At 37.8% G+C, this 17,737-nt stretch overlaps 1 protein-coding gene across 3 annotated transcripts in view; it reads left to right on the forward strand.

Moving 5' to 3' along the window:
• The window catches only part of LOC149661640 (cell adhesion molecule Dscam1-like), a 183,565-nt gene that overhangs the window by 155,573 nt on the left and 10,255 nt on the right, over positions 1–17,737 (forward strand). For 2 of the 3 annotated variants that reach the window (XM_089843202.1, XM_089843201.1), the window contains 9 exons: positions 1,011–1,265; positions 3,898–4,179; positions 7,513–7,779; positions 8,134–8,478; positions 11,094–11,576; positions 11,765–11,860; positions 12,118–12,129; positions 12,318–12,409; positions 12,553–12,742. In XM_089843202.1, coding sequence (XP_089699328.1) covers positions 1,011–1,265; positions 3,898–4,179; positions 7,513–7,779; positions 8,134–8,478; positions 11,094–11,576; positions 11,765–11,860; positions 12,118–12,129; positions 12,318–12,409; positions 12,553–12,742 — 2,022 coding nt within the window. The remainder of the gene's footprint in view (positions 1–1,010; positions 1,266–3,897; positions 4,180–7,512; positions 7,780–8,133; positions 8,479–11,093; positions 11,577–11,764; positions 11,861–12,117; positions 12,130–12,317; positions 12,410–12,552; positions 12,743–17,737) is intronic. The other variant, XM_089843203.1, reaches the window with a different exon arrangement.

Below are 17,737 nucleotides of genomic sequence, written 5' to 3' on the forward strand. Positions count from 1 at the left end.
CATTTTTGTTAACATTCCTGCTCTCCTATCTAGCGAAGAAATCGATTTTTCATATATTTTTTTTTTTCATTTTCTCTCTCCTTTACCGTTTAAAACGCTTTATTACGAACGGAGCTGGGACTAAAAACTAAGGTCGTCATTTCTCCCCCTTCATTTTTTATTTTCTCCGCGAGATTTTTATGGTTTTTGATATATCTGTTTTATTTTTTTTTATTTTATGATTGCTCGCACCGTGAATTGTTTTATCAGAATTTGCTAATGGTTTTTTATTTCATTGACTCCTTCTCGATCAAGTTCATATCTTAACTATCTTTTAGAGTGATTATTTATCATACAGATTGTCTCGCCTTGGGCCTTGGCACTCTTAATTGATTTTTAAATATTAAATGGAGACTTAGATAAAAACACACTTAAAAGATTTTTCTGCCATTAAAATAAAAAATAATGATAATAAAAATTAATTCGAGTTTGATTTATTATTAAAGATGAGTTTGTACGTATATATTTCTAAGATTTTAATAACAATTTTTAAATTGAATTAATTTGTTCTCTTCTTTACAAAATTAAATTAAGTTTAAGTGACTTTTAAGAAGTTGTTTTGAAAGAAAAGTAGTAAAATTTCGTATTCAAAACGCTGCGAAATCTTGTTTAATAAAGTTGTATTATTTATATTTGACAAACAAGGGTAAAAGAATCGCGTTACTTTAGCCTTTCGTGTCTAGTAGAAAGTCGTTAATGTAAAAGTCACGTTTTCTCTCTTAACAATACAACACGCGTTCCTTACAAACATTATTATATACTAAAACCAATTGGTAAATAAACTATAAAACTCAATCATTGTATAAGCATATCGAGCCACTGTTTAACGAGTAAACAGCGTCTCGAACTAATGCTACGCAAATACAAGTATTTTAATGAATATTTAACTTATTATTAAATGTTTTCCTAATCTAAATTTTTTTGTTTATTAACTAATTAAACTAAGTTGTTCTTAATTCTTCTTTTTTTAGATTCACCTCGATTAACGGTTGGACCGTTTAATCCCCTGAAAGTTTTGACCGATTCGGACGTTACATTGACCTGCGGTATTCAGTCCAGCCCACCAGTCCGAAGCGTTCGATGGATGAAAAGTGGAATGATTCTTTCCAACACGCCCAATCATACTTTACCAGGCGCCACTCCAAAAGACAGTGGAGTTTATACTTGCGTTGCCGAAAATGGAATCGGAGAACCTAGTCAAGTTAATTTGGAGTTAGTCGTTTTGTGTAAGTCATTCGGTTTCATTTTAATATTTTATTATTACACAGTTTCGTTTCGCTTCGTTTTGGTGCCTGTAGAGATAACTGGGCTGCCTATCAGTGCTATGACTTTATATCTGAAAAAAAGGAAAGCCCTTCCATGCATTTTGGAGAAAAATTATTAGAGCGAAACTTGCCTTTTGTTGGACACATTTTTTTAAATAATAACTGTGGCAAAGGATTATATATGGAATTTGAGGGTTAAAAGGTCGTAAAGGTTAAAAAGTTACTTATCATTTAATTGTGTTAGAAATAGAGTTTAAATTAATGTGTTTAGAAAGATGGGTTTTTTTTTCGTTACTGAGGTTTAGTTATGGTTTTAGTCAAATATTTGAGTGAAATTATTGGCTCCTTTAGTTCAAAATACGACAGTTTTTACTGAAGAACCAACTTAGTTACAGCCTAGAGTTGTGTATTTTTCTATAGCTTTTAAATAGAGCGTTCAAGCTACGAAATACCAATTTTATTTAATTTATATTTAAAATAAATAATTCCAGAGCGGACCTGGATAAAAAAGTATGCTAAAAATCACATGCGCCATTTTTACCCTTAGAACTTAATTGCACAAGGGGGTATTCTCGGGGTAAAATTACAGTCAATTAATGTAGCGTAAATCCGAAACCCGCTGGTTTTGTGCTAAACCCCTCCTTCTTTAATCCTTCAGCTAGACGTTTTCTCTCTTATTATTTCGTGAGCTCTTTTCTAATTATTTTCAAAAAACATTTTTCGCGTCAACCAGGCTAGCTTTACCCTCTCTTCGTTTTTTTTTCTCTCCAAGAGACGTACGAATTAAAAAATTACGAAAGCTTCAAAGGACTGCAAAAATTTACCCTTTTTAATTTTTTTTTAAAGCAAACAGTACTAGACCTAGACTTACGTACGACGGAATTAATTTAATACACCGTCCAAGAAAAAAAAATGAGAGAACAGAGACAAATGATACGGGAGAAAGGGGACACTTTGCCTTAAATTAAAAACGGCTGTGTAGTACGAGAATTAGTCTTGTTCACATTTAATTTTTCCCACGGATACAACAGTTCCCCAGCAGTTTAAATCTGGTTTCTTTTTTTTTATGATAGCTGCAGGTTGAGATTATTAGAGTCGCCTTAATTTCCTCGCCTAATTAGTCCCCCAATTATAATTAATAATTATTGTACTTACGTGTTTTATGATTTTGCATAAATTATCTCTCAGGAGCGAACAAGAAAAAAATTAAATTTTTAATTTAATATTATGTAAGCCTAGATTTTTATAATTGTCAGTTATGTAAATTTTGCTGTCTTCTCGTAATATTTTTTTTCTTTTATATGAGGCTTAGTATAAAGGAGAGGTTGGTAGCTAGAATAGATGGGGAAGGGTATGGTTACCGAAAGGTTCATAGGTCATCCAGACGCTTCGAGTTGCCTTAATTAAATCTTGTATGAACGCCGAGCTATCTTTGTCTTGTAGTTTTTTTCTTAATTTGCCCATTATCCTAATAGCATCATTAAATAATAAAGTTTTTCCTAGTCGTCGTTTTGGTCTCAGGCGTTAATCTAATTAAAATAAGATACAGACGATTTAGGCTTAACACGAGTGTTATTCTCAGAGCTATTCTTATTTTCTTTAGTCCTTTGTCTCTTACAAGGCGTGGAAAAATATCACTTCGTTTAAAGAATTGTTAGCAACTTTGATAACTTTCAATATTTACTTTTGATAAATTTAGGATAAAACCCTTAATTTATGCTTATTAATTTTGTCGATTACAATTAATCTCTTTATTATGTTTACCTTATTTTTTTGACGTATAGCCTGTCACGCCTATTTACCTTAAAAGTCTATAAAGCATAAAATCCAGAGGGATGAAACGTTATTATATCATCCTGGCATTTAATGTCTCTTAGACAGATTAAAAGCGAAGCTCGGTTGTTTTGAGCAATTAGATTATACTGTTATAATAAACTTCCGGAGCTGTTCTCTTTCGTATATTTAGATAGATGAAGTTTGAGCTCTGGTAAAACCACTACTACCCCTTTTTTATTTTTATTCGCTAGGCGCTTTGTTTTGGTCGGTTATAAACTTCCCAGCTTTTTAATAGAGACGTTAGGCTTAGAATTGTTTTAGGAATGAGAATGGAACGAAGGGGAGTAAAAAAACTAAAATAAAAGCGATCAAATGCAGGCGGGATTAATTAAGGCCTACTTTCCGTGGCAGCCAGGAGAAATTATATTGCCAGTTGTACGTACGTACGATAGGACGAACGAAAGGGTAGATTAATGTCTAAAGAGCTCGGCAAACTAATTCCCTTTATGGATTAAGAGCCATCAACGAGTCGACTCGCGATTGTTAGCCCATTAAAGATTTCTGCTCACTACAATTTCCGACTAATCTGTTATCGTTAATTTGCTATTAACGATATTAATCAAGCAACTTATACTCAAATATTTACTCCCTCTCATACTAAATTATTTGTTTCGTATTCGTATATAAATTTAATGCTTTGTTTATTATTCGGTTATAATATTATTATAACATTTAAAGTTTATTGCTTGATTACTGGGAAGAAAAATTGACCTATCGTTGAATTAATTTTTATATATCATATTTGTTTAATATGCAGATGGACCAGAGGTTAATTTAGTGGCGGAACAAGAGGTGACGGCTGGTAACTCTTTGTCGGTCAAGTGTAACGTCGCCGCGAGCCCGCCTCCGTATTCCGTCCATTGGAAGAAAGACGATGATCCTTATTTCAGACAGAAAGGAGACACTCTGACACTGGAGAAGTTATCGGCCGACGACGCTGGACGTTACAGTTGCGTCGCTTCCAATATTTTACAACCATCGGGATCCCTCCTTCAACGAGAGGTGTCTGGAAATGCTAGCGTCACTATTCACGTCACTCGTAAGTTTTTTTACTCCGATTTTATCCAACGCCAATTGACATTGCGCAACAAGATAGTCTCTTTTTTTTTCCTACTCATTCCATCCCATCGCCTCATTCGTGGAGGAGAATTTATTAAACGTTTCCAAGTATATTGTTCCGTTGCCTTAATGTCCTAGACAAAGATAGTCTTTAACTGGATCTGTAGGTTGAGTAGTAGTAGTAGTAGTATAAGCTAAAGACGCCAAACAGTTCGGTGTTTATGAGAGAATTGAATAAATTCATGGGTCTTTTATGTATGGTTTAACTGGAGAAATGGTTCTTTACCAACGTTATAGCTCTCTCTCTCTCTCTCTCTGAAAATCTCGGCTGCCGGAATATAGGGTGTTTCGGATTTATATATATATATATATATATATATATATATATATATATATATATATATATAGAACGTATCCAAACGGTGCTCTGCTCTTCTCGTTTTCTCTATAGCCGCGTGCCTTTGACAACCATTTTCTTCTTTCCTCTCCTATCCTCTCCTCTCTTCAGCTTCTGATAAAGCGTTCAATGGCTCTTCACCCCACTTGGTCTCCTCTTCCCCCTCCGATGGATGCCGTTTCAGAAATGGCTGTTATTGCTTTTCCTGCGAAATCACGATCTCACCAGAGAGTCAGTGCAGTCTGTATATACCAACCAGTCTTATTTTTATAGCAGGTTCTTCAATTCCTCTCAACCAATTCCATCCCCTCTACATTTTGAGGATGCTTTTCCCGAAAAGATAACGATCCTGTATAGATGGCATCATCTCACCCCTTTTCTGTTCCCCATTTTAGAAACAGATTTTAGTTTCAAAAACTCCCCAGCAATTTCTACTTCGTTAAATTTTATATAGGTGAACACGTGGAATTGTTAGATGATTCAAAAACTTTACAAGTTAAAATTTTGGTAGAATTTGCTCTAAAAATATTTAATCTAGCCTAGTCCCTTCGCAAATATTGTTTTAATAAATGCACTTTTCATAGCGACTGTAGTTTTAATATTTAATAAGAAATGTTTTGCGAGATACCTTTAACCATTAAAGTAAATTTAACTGGGAAGTGTTTTAAAAAGATAGGCACTTGACTAAATTGAGATTGAATTAAATGTGGCGGGAAAAAATGTAGAATAGTTATTTTAGTTTAAATAAATGAATATTCAATTTCGGGAAAAAAAAGTGGCACAGTTGGTACTAGGTGGGTCGTGCATAGAAATGGCTCAGTCTGATATATATACAATTCTCGCCTCTCGCCTAGCTCTGTTTTGTCCGTTGAATAATTTAGTCATTTCTACAATAGGGACAGTCACTTAAAATACCGTATAACGGTGTCGAGACTTCTCTCACCGAATGTTTGCTCTTCTTCTCTCAAGTTGAATGAATTTATTCATTTCTCTCTTTCATTTCGTCCTTCGATAAAAACTTTTCATGCACCTTAAACGCGTATCGAACAGTGATTCCCTACAGCGGTTGTTTTAAGTATTCTTGGAGAACTTCACTACATTCTTAGTGGTAACTGTAGTACGCGGGGCTTTTTGGTTTCGACGCAATAAAAATTGCGGGACTAGCTATAGCTTGCTATAAGGGCTAATCTGTTCCACCGCGCTTAAGTTTCTCGTTTAATGAATTTCTGATGATAATGAAGAGTTTGTCCGGTATTCCCTTTTACTCCCCTCCCCCCGTCTCCGTTAAACTATTCTTCCTTCCCCTGGGGGTCTTCGTGGGGCCCCCTCTTTAGTTTGCCCCACTTCGAAAACTTCTCTTTTGATTCCCAGGGTTTAGGCTTAATATCGTTTTTGGGGTCCACACGCTTTGGGCACGCGTTTCGCTTATCGGAGAGCTCTAGAAAAAGCCAAGGCCTAGAGTACTTATTCCGGTACCATCAAGATAAGCGACGAAGGGATTTACAGGTACACTACCCGATTATTTTTCCTACATCGTCGTCCTATTAAACGTTGCGAAAGGGGGACACAAGGGGGTGGAGACGAGAAAACTAATCGCTGCCTTTTGACAATATAAGCGCGTGATGTAAGGCGCTACCTATGGGCATTAAGTAGGCTGGGCGCGTAGTTCCCGCGACGGGATTCTCTCTAACGACGCTTTTCCATTACAATAAAGCGGATGCCTAACAACCTTACCGTGATATAAGTCTCAGATTCTATACTTAATCCAAGAACTAAGGGGTAGAGTTGGGCAGAGAAGCGATTTCGTTTCGGACGTCTCTAAACTTGTCCGACCTGAGACGGTGAATAAATAAATCATTGGAAATATCTCTACCGATAAATAAAACAAAATGGAAGTATCTCGAACTCATTCTGAGAAGTTAATTTAAAAATTCGAATATTAAGTTATTACCATTGAAGGTGTCAGCTTATCTTGGTTAATGGAAAATTTAGAATATCAATCTTTTTTTTTTTTTCATTTGATCAATAAATCTATGATGTCAAGTATCTTCAGTTACTGCGTTTTCGTAATCGGGTATGGATACCTTACGCCAATCTTTTCTTTCCTCTTTCTTGATTCATTAGGCGTACTCGTACGGAATTTAATATCGCGGCCGGCCTAAGTCCAATCTGACCTATAGTTGATTCTTACTTTCCATACTTTTATAATAAGTACGGGTTTCGGAAGGGAAGTTGGGGAGAGGGGTGGGGCCTAGCTAGTTACTTAACAGTAAAATTTCATCAGGTACCCTATTTTTCGCTCATGAGACTTACATCGTATGTAATGATAGATTCGGTTGACGAGGTCTGCGTGCTAAAAGATTCCACGCGCATAATTTAAGTTGGTTCGGAGAATAGACCACCACCACCACCGCTATGCTTACCGTTTGTTGAAGCGTTTCGGCTATAGACTATTAACGCCGCTTTTTAATCCGCACAGCGACAAAACGGAAAACACATTTTTGCTGTTGGTAGATTCTATACGATGGTATGAGAGTAGTATGGGAAGGGGAAGCGAGTCTGGGTTATTAAAAAGCTATCCATCATAAACGAGTTAGTCTCGCTCGACTCATGCACGCGCTGATTTTAGCCAAGGCCTAACAAACTGCGTTCCCTTTCCTCCATTTTTATGGTTGTTGGCTGTAGCCCAGCCAATCTTTGAATTAAACATTTCCATTTGAATTATAATTAATATCAAACGGAATCTTCCGTAAAATGGTTAAGAAAGGTACTCGACAGTTAAGCGTATTACTAGTTGAACTTGGCTGTTGAAATAAAAGTAGTGAGAAGTTGGTTTTCCGCTCGTTATCGTGACGAACTGAATACTAATGAAAATGTCTGACTGTCTTTTCTTTTCTTTTATTACTTTTCTTTCAGATAAACCGGGAGAAGCCCAAATTCACCCTACTAACCCGGTTGCCATTGCCGGCCGTCCTTTTACCCTTTCCTGTTCCGCTCAACCTCCCGGATGGCCGCATCCCGAATTTCGATGGTGGCGAGAAGGTCAAGAGAATATCGAGCTAGCCAGGCGAGCCAATTACACGCTCATCTCGGCGCACGTTAGTCACGAAGGCCGATACTTTTGTCAACCTCACAACGCCCTAGGAGAAGGAAATTTGGCTTCCGTTTACCTGACCGTTAATGGTGAGTTGTTGAAAGCTGTAGCTCAATTTTCCTACCGACAAACGAGTTGTTAAAGAAAAAAAAAGTTAAACGAATTTCGCTTTGGGCGCCTGCAGAAATGTTTCACTCGCTTAGCAGTAATGTTTAAAGGATAAGCCTACTTATAGGCGACAACCACTTAATGCTTTTCCAATACAACGCCTGTAGAAGTGTTTCACTCTGCAATACACTTATGTATAGCTGAGAAGAAATCTTACAGGGGCTTATGAAATTTTGTTTCTGGTTTTTAATAGAAATCTCTTAATTTGTATAACGCAATAAAATCTAAATAAAACTACTCAAAACTAAATGATTTTTACCAAATTTTTTTCAAAGAATCTCCGACGATCAGTATCCCACCCAGACCTCAAATCATCAAGAAAGAAGGCGATCGAAACTTCAGTTTGACGTGTCGAGCTCGCGGTAAACCCAAACCTCAAGTCAAATGGTTGCACAACCAAGAAGCGATTGCTGTGGGCGATCATCAAGGAAGGCATAGCGTTACCGTGACCGATAACATCGAAGATAACAACGCCTACTCTGTCCAAAGCACCCTGAACTTTGACGGAGCGGCTAGAAGGGGCAACACACTCGACCCCAGCGATCGAGGTCAATACTCGTGCGTCTTTGATAACGGGGTTGGCAACGCCGCCGTCTCACACACTGTCGTTCATATTGAACGTAAGTCCGTTTTTTTTTTCTTTTCATCTTCGATTTTTGGTTCCTAGAATACCCGATGATGTAGCGAAATTTGTTCTCGTCGGTCCCTTCAGGGTCTTCCTAATGTTTTCTTAAATTTTCTTCGAAACTACCAAATCTCATTGGAAATACATAAAACATCATCAACTCTGCAAAATATATAAAAATTAAATTATACAGAGCGAACATGAGATGATATTATACACATAAAATATTCATAAGAAATGAAACAGAAAATTATTTAGAAAGGGTTTGTAGGAACATTATTTTACAGGGGATAAAAATGGGAGAAACTTCAAATAAGAAACTTAGGATACCGAAGAGAAGGCAATGATATATTCGAACTCATTTCTTTTCCGAGACGGTTTCAATTTCCAGGTAGAAATATACCTCCTATCTTTAAAGGGAAGATGAAAATAAATTTGTCTTTCGCGTATAGTATTCAATCAAAAGTTACTTTCTTCATCGGAATGCAATATTTTTGAAATTTCTTTATAAAAATAGCAGTAACATTTCATCCACTCTTTAAGAAATAAAAACTGAGAGGAATAAAAGTAAAGTGTGAGAGAGGGCCCACTTTTTATTCTTTTTATATTCACACACAGCGTAAAAGGGGTATTACTGAAATCGAAATTTCTTCTTCCTGCTGGGGCGTAACTTCACCAATTTCTATACTACTACTAGTAGTAGTCTAGAATTTCCCCGGTATATCGTCAAAGATGCCGAAAAAAAAGAAAATTTCAGCAGTCAGCTCTCTCTCTTCAGGTGATCCCTCCCCGTCCTGGTTTTTTTACGATCATTTCTTTGCGTAGAATGACCACTCAGCGGCGTAAACAGTGCCGTAAAAATAGGGTTTTCTTTCATCCTTTTGATTTTCTTTTCACGAGAGTTCTAGAAAGAGAGCGGAAGGGACACTTTAATATTTCGTTTTCTAGGTATACTCTTTATTTTTTACGACTGATATACCCCAAAGTTTGATCAAACAGTATAAACGTTTAGGTACAACTGTAGGAGTAGGCGTGGGTGCTTTAAACTAATTACGCTCTCAGAAAGGATTGGACGTTAATGTCAAAAGGGATTCAGAAAAGATGAAGGATAGAGAATTGAAGCGGAAAGCGTAAATGTTGTAACTCAATTTTAGGATCAAAAGGGGTTTAAGCTTAAATTTCAGGTGCTTCTCTTATAATACCTCGGGGCTAAGGTTGGTTTGTAAAGGATTCTAACGCTACCTTTTCTTCGGTATACATCCAATTTAATTATAAATTTAATAGGTTCATACTTTTGATTATGGTCAGGGGGAAGAGAGGGTGAATGTCTGAATCTGAATCTAGTGTCGTAAAGTATCACGCTTACTCTTAGGTACTTGAAATTAAAACGGTCGTTGGTACAAGCTGTTATTCACCAGACCGTCCTGCTGTATTCGAGCTCCGTGCCCTTTTGAAAGTAAAAAATAATATAACTTAAAAATATGCTTCAAATTATTTTTATTTTCTGGGTCAACACTCCTTTTGTTTTTCACTTCTTTTCAAATAGAACCAAATTAACCTGACATTTCTAGGACTATAAAAGAGATATGTGCACTAGTACTTTGTATTTTAATTGCAAGACTGAAACTCGAGGGTTACAGTAGCGTTGAATACTTTTAAGCAGTAGCTTTCAAAACAAAACAATCAAATCCTCGTTAATTGCGTATGGTCTGGTCTGGTCTGTTTTTAAAACAGGATTTTTTGGACGCCTATAATTTACACAAACGAAATTTCTTTGTTTTGTATGGTTTAATTTAATCTATAGTCTGCTTACCTGCCTGCCGGTTGTAATTTAGATTTTAGCAACAATTATTTCTATATAGGGTATTAGCAAATGAGTTGGGCGCGGACTGAATATTTCAACAAGCCTTCTGCCAATACCTTCCTACCCGTACCAACCATCGTTTTATCGTCAAGAGCTTTGGGCATATTTATCTTTTACCTTTTTTTATGGGTTTAACGGTCCGTCGTCGGGCGTTCGTCACATTTTAATTGGTCAATTTTTAATTCGCGTCAGGTAAAATGGGTTGATAGGGGGCGAAGGAGGAGGTCTAGAGGAAGAAGGGGTCAACTCGAGCATTTTAATAGCCCTTCGGTGCTAATATAATTTCCGCTCGACGACTCGCTCGGGTTAGGCATACAATTGAAGGACGTACCGGTGAGAGAGAGAGAGTCCGGTGAGCTTCAGGAAGAATAATTTTTAGGGTTGATCGCAAAACACGCGCGACCGAAAAATAATTATGCTCAAAGTTTCGTGTAAGGCTTTGTTTAAAATAGCGATAACAGCCCGCACTGCGCGGTTTAAGCCGTTAACGCTGGGAGGATACCCCTTCACGTTTTAACCTAGAAATATTAAAAAGAAGATTATGTTAAAGGGATGGTGGTCTTTAAAGGTCATAATCGTAGGATCATTTTTCGTTAGCCTAATCTGATACGCAAGTTCGCTTTCCCTTTAAAGGTAAAAACAAATGGATAAGGGAAACCAGACGAGTGGCTATTAATTCTCGATAATTTTCCCCAGAGTTAGTTTTTTTTAATGAAATCTGTTTTTGGGATATTTATTTAACTTAGATTCTCCCGTGGTTCGACACACGTACAACCGGGTCGCCTTCGACGTTGGGGAAACGGCCGTTCTCGTATGCAAGATGCAAGCTTACCCGGAACCAAATTTCGAATGGTTTTATCAATCGCGAAGCCTCGAATATCAAGGAGCCTATCAGACGAACGTCACTAGCCTAGGAAACGACCTTTTCGCCGGCGCTTTGGCTATTCGAGACATCTCCGAAAGCGATTACGGAGACTACACTTGTCGCGCCTGGAATCTGATCGGGGACGACGAGAAGACCATAATCAAATTGGTCAAGAAAGGAGCCCCCGATTCACCCACTCACGTCACGCCGGTCAACATTAACTCGAACACCGTCACTTTGCAGTGGGTGCACGGTTTCAACGGCGGTTACGCTAACACCGAGTTTTTGGTCAACGTTTTCGATACGTCCAACGGTCAAGTTCGTAATGAGTCCTGTCGGACGCAAAATCCCTGCCAAGTTACAGGTGAGAGAAGGCCGTACATCGGCTTCGTTTAAGGCCAAAAAGGCTTAACTTTATTGACACCCAGACTGACACCCCCATAGGGATTACTTATACCATCCTACGTAGCATAAATAATTCCTCCCTTCTCCCACGCTCGACATTTACTTATAATTATGTTAATGTTGTTCCCCTCCCTTTTTATCAAAAAGGATTGACGTCGAACACCAAGTACAAGTTTAAAGTTTTGGCCGTTAATGCGAGGGGACATAGCGGATACTCCGAAGAAATTACCATCTCGAGTAAAGGTAAGTTCACCTACCAGCGCTCTTTTTTAATCAAAAGTGGGATTAATTTACGTAATTAAGCGAGACATTTTCGACCAACCGTATTTTACCCGACTTGCCTCTGTACCTATACGTAGTCAATACGGTTCGATATTTAAAAAATATTTTTTGTAATTTCATTCCACGTTTGGTGTCATTTTAAAAATGGTAAAGGTGGTAATGGTTAAACTAACATGGTTTTTTATTCCCGTTTCTTTTTATTTGTTCATTCGAAACAGTCAATTTAAAAGGTGAGTTAATGTGACGTCGTGGTGGAAGTTCTAACACAAACATGAATGGCTCCTTCCTCCCCAAAACAAAAACCCTGGATAAAAATAATTAACACAATTTTCGTCCAAATTAACCAATTTAAAATTTTTAACTCCCACGTTGGGAGAAAGATTTGAGTTAAGCCTAATATTCAATCATTTTAATTCAGATATGCCGCGTGTCAATGCCGCCCATTACGACAAAGACACCCACGTCGTGACCTTTCAAGTCAATCCCACCAATCTCAAACTGTTCGCTAAGGTGCTTAATATTTATTTTTTTATTAAATCTCTACGCGTTAAACCAATTTAATTACCATTTCGCGTGCCGATTTCGGACGTCGACTTGTACGGGGGACCATTCTAATTGAGCCGTTATTTCGTCCCTCCCCCTTAACTATTCAGATCGAAGCTAGACCCTCCGACGTTGAAGATTGGAAACAAGTGGCCCAGGTAGACGAGGTGACCCCGAACGTGAACAAGGTGACCCTACTAGCTCCCGTCAGCGCCCAAGCCTACAGCGATGTCAGAGTTGTCCTGTGTCTCTGGAGTAACGAGTCCTGGTGCGGTGATGGTCGAATCGCTAGCCCTGATGGTTCGTAATGACCTTTGATAACCTCTAAACTTGTCCTTTATGGTGGAGGATTTTTCATTGTTTTATACTTCGCGATTATTGGTAAAAGAAATCGTACCGCGAGTTACTTATTTCATATACGTATTCGAACAAACACTAAGTTGTTAGTTTTCACAGTAATGCCTCTGCCTCGCAGACTTAGCACACAACATTATTTAACATGTTAGAAACCGTATCTAACATTAGCCTGCGTAGGATATTAGAGACCTATATCGAAAATCGAACGTCGTAGTGTTGTTTTGTCGCGTAACAAATCTCTGACCCCCCAGCATTTATGCACCGTATACAATCGAAGAACGAAATAGACGTTTTTGCTCTTAGGAAATAAGCCAATTCGTTACATTGACAGGCGCCAACACAACCAACGAACGAATGAAAGAAAGAAATAAATAGAACACCATAAAAAAGTAGTGAAACCACCGCCCCGTAAACATTTGTATAAGAAACCAATGACGAAAAAAGATGGGTAAATAGACCCATCGATCAGTGGTTGAATTTCTTTTTTGGCACTGAGCGTCGTGCACCCCTTTTTCTCGTCTCCTCTCGGACGCCATTTCCCCTTTTAAATTCGGTTTGACATTATGATTTTTTTGTTACGCGATGCATATAGATATATATAGACCGAGGTAATTTATCATAGCTTGAACATAACTTTCAAAAATGTTTTTGATCTTTCCCAAAAATTAGAATAGCGTCGTCCTTAACAAATAAGGATTCAGAGAAAATAGTATAAGTTATACCATGATACGGAAAATCTCATTAAGTGCAATGCGTCACTGGGAAACACACCCTCGTAGTTTTAGACATCCAAAGGTCCTATTAAAAAATCGCCTAATTTATTATCTTATTTGATCTTCTAGTTATATTAACAGGAATGCATACAGCTACTAAGAATCATAGTGTAATCATTTTCCCAATGTAACTAGGTAGATTTTGTGGGAAGAGGTAGGCTTGAACCTACTCGCGTGGTTAACAACCAATGAAATCACAGTTAGAAAGAGGCGTAACGGATAGTCACAAAACCCTGGAAGAAATGAAGATGGGGGATAATGGTGGCGCAATGATTCTTGTTAGCGGTATATATTCCTGATATTAAATACTTGGCTATATTTCCTAGGAAACTCCCTATCTCTGGTCATTTTATTTACTAGGGCATTGAGTTTAATTAAGTGAAAATTTATTGAAAGTTGTAAGTGACGCGAGCGTCTTTAGGATGAGTGGAGAGGAGGCATTTATGAAACCTAATCGATTCTAGACTTACAACGACTTGATATCGTTCTCCCGTCCGATGATTTAATTGAAGAGCTTGGCAACAAAGGAGAGATGCTAGTCTTCACTTTCTATTCACCCTTCGAAAGTCGATCGCGTAGTGGTTGTCCCATTTATTCGGTAGAGATACTTTGTCGCGAAATAACATCAAGGGCTTTCAAAATGAGAATGAGAATGAGGGGAGACCCAAAGAGTCGACGACGGTTTAGTTTTGAATGAATTGTTATTCGAAACCTAGTCTGAGAAATATGACGTGGTGGGTGGAGGAAATGGTTTTGATAGTGGAATTAATACGCGATGGTTATTATTTTTTTTTTTTTTAATTTATCGCGATAACCTATTTCTAGCCCTTCATTTGCAACAAGAGTAAATGTACAATAATCAATAATTTTCAACAAGGTAGGGTGACTAGGGTCATTATTAAATTTTGAAATTTTAATATCAAATTATTAGGCTTCGAAATGGTGCCACAGAATTTTTGTTTTAAATTTCACTTTAAAGGTTTGTTATGTAACAGTTTTTGAAACTACGCAAAGGTTTACTGTTTATTTAATTAAGTTTATCATTACTTATTTAAACAAAGCTAGGCTTTTTCGAAAGAAGATAAATTGATTTCAATCCATTTCTTGACCTAAAAACGGACTCTACTAGTAGTCTTCTATTTTGCATGACGTTTGATTAATTTAGATAAAAGTACTACACGATATTCTTTGGTAAAGTTTGCCTATTATTATTTAAATCAATCGGCTAATTCTCTTTAGGAATAATTAATAGATCAGGTAATAAACCTAATGTGTACTTATAATTTATACTCTTGTTTGATTGAAATAGGAAGGTGACCCAGAAGTTAGGACCGTAAAAAAAACCTCCCAACGATTGTACCATTCTTTTAGTCACACGTGCGAGATTAAGAATGCTTTGGTCCTTTTTTGACGTTAGAAGCGGGAACTAGCTAGGAAATAGACTTAATATTGAAAATGGTTCTCTATAAATAAGTAACGAGCCTTTATATATAACCATAAGGTAACGGCCCAGTCTTTCTGTACATCTGAAATAGATCAACATGAAACCGTTAAACTCCTAAATTTGGAGAGAGAGAAAAAATCCATTTCTTTGTTCTAAATTAATCCAACGTCAAGTAATGATGGTTCAAAATTGATTAAGGCATAGAGAGACTCAGTAAAGAAGTGATAATTACTTTAACGTCGGGTTAATCAACTTCTAATAGACCCCGTCGTCTTAGGTCTCGTGGTGTAATAAAATTGAATATATCCGTCCCTCGCGTGTTCCCAAATGTCTCCTCCCCTTCTCTTTTCTTGCTCTATAAGTTACTCTTTAAAAGAATTTCTACCAGCGATGGAAGTGTATGTGTGTGGAGGATACGGGGTGAAAAAAGAAAGGCAACTACGGATCTTAACTTCTTAAGAACACGTAATAGTCCTAGCACGTGCGGTGCGGTTCTTTTTATAAGGAAATCGTGCTTTTCTTTCTTACCTAGCTAGAGAGTGGGTGACCTTATAGGTGCAGTAAGACTCGGGGAGGTTACCGTGGTAAAAGAATAGGGTTTATATAGGGAGGCGATAGCTATCTGTCAAAGCCGTATCGAACCCCACCCTAGCTGTAATTCCTATCACCCGTACCCCTTTTTATTAGGAAATTTTCAACGTTAATACTTTAATTCCAAAGTAATCCCCAACAAAATTTGGGAACGAGGGAGTTCGGGGAAAAAAAGATCTGATGAAATTTCGTTCCAACTTATCTGATTGAATATTTTAATTTGAGAATGGTGGAACTTGTACGTGGAAGTGTGTGTGTCTTCTGTGCTTAGATTACAATAGACCAATTAAATCCGAAGCTACAATTCAAGTACTTCTCACGGTTCATGACCTTTATCTCTAATTAAACTATGAAATACGTGTATGTATACTTTGGCATGGGCGTTCAAAAGTCTCTGAAGGTTTTTTCTTAATCCATCCTTTTGAAACTAATCAGAGATATAATGTATATTATTGTAAGTTGCAATGTCATCTAAGAAGTTTGAAAAGGATGGTATTTGAGTGTCGGAAGTATATAGGAGAGTACTATTTTATTCTCTTGGACGTCCAATTTATTCCAGACACCGATAAATCTTCTAGTGAAAGGACATTAATCCAACTAGCACCGTCCGTATTCGGACTCAAAACCTAAAAGTAGTTCTTAGTTCTGCCGTAGACTTTTGCTAGAACCCATCTCTCTTTGGTACCTCGAAACCGCTTGGAGGAAAATTGATCCTCTTTGCTTCAGTCCCTTTTTTCGGGAAGAACTTCTCTCGATGATAGGCCGTGACTCGGATGCCCAAGTTATTTCCCTCTATCGAAAACGAATTAAGAAACGAACTCGACTGAATGAATCCTTCCGTCCGCCATATCCAAGCTTTAAAATACGCTTTCCTTTTCGTTGCTATAAGCCGGGAGGTCTGACACTTTTCAGTACCGAGGCGCTTGCTGGTCTAACTGAACGACAGTTAAATGGCAGAACCCTCAGTGGCCAAAAGGTCGAATCCCTCCCCGACCAAAAAATCCTAAAACTGTAATAAGGTTCGGGATGGGAATCTATACCTTTACGCGATACGAATTACGAAGTAGGGATTATGGGAGCCTCTCACTCACCATCATAGGCATAGTTTTTTAAGCGCGGGGGTTGAGCCCCTCTACCTTTCATTGTATTCACTTTATAAGATCGAGGGGCTTTTTTCATCCGCTCGTCTCGGTCGAGATCTCCCTCTCTTTCCCGGCATGCATCACTTTACCCCCATTAAGTCACCAAACAGTTCATTTGCATAGTTATTAAACTCTTCCCTTCTCTCTTCTTGTAGTAGTGTCCTGGTGCTCTCTCGACCTTTACCAGTATAGGAATCCTTGTAGCGATGTAGAACTGTGTAAACTGTCAGACTGTGTATAAGAGAGATCCTTTCTTTCTCCTCTCCTCCATATCGTTCCCTTTCCTCTAACCGAAGTTCATTATTCGATGCAAAAGCTATCCTATTAACTGGTAATATCTCCAAGTTCTTGTATTTTATTTCTGCCCTCAAGTCCTGTACTTCAGGTGAAATTTATCCCCGATCCTTCTGTGTTCGCCATGTTGCATTCCAATCAGGTGGGCCTGCAGGGATTTCGGCTCTCCTTTTTCTCTCTATCTCTCCGCTCTTTTTCTCCTCCAATATTTTGATTCTGGTGACGTGTTGGTGGTGGAGTTAGTTACATTTTCAGACGGTCCCCACCGATCGGACTCTATCCTTGTCGCTTCTTGTTTCGAGAACGATGTTTTGAATTATGAAAGTATATAGTCGTCCTCTTGTTTCCGTTCTATCACCAAGGGAGAGAATTAAAGCCTGAAGGTTTATTTGGAAATGTCCCTGACGTGAAATCCTAACACCGCCAGATTTAGGAAGAGAATATCCAAGGGGGCTATCTTTAGCTTTGGACTTTTAGCCTGCAGGAATATTAAATATGAATCAGCAACGCTAAACCGAAAGTTTAACCCTTGAACGTGGTGGAACTATTATTTGCACTGTAAGAGGGATGAACTTAGAACTTGAATTATAAATTTTGAGACTCGAGTCAGCAACACTACCAGCGATCTCAGGCTGTAATTACCTCGTAAGTTTCTTACGGGATAAAATGGAGTCTAGGCTTTTCACTCGACATA

The sequence above is a fragment of the Phalangium opilio genome, unplaced genomic scaffold (genome assembly GCF_054372755.1).
Source record: "Phalangium opilio isolate 3A_F unplaced genomic scaffold, DU_Popi_V2 ptg000070l_1, whole genome shotgun sequence".
In the NCBI taxonomy this organism is placed as follows: Eukaryota; Metazoa; Arthropoda; class Arachnida; order Opiliones; family Phalangiidae; genus Phalangium; species Phalangium opilio.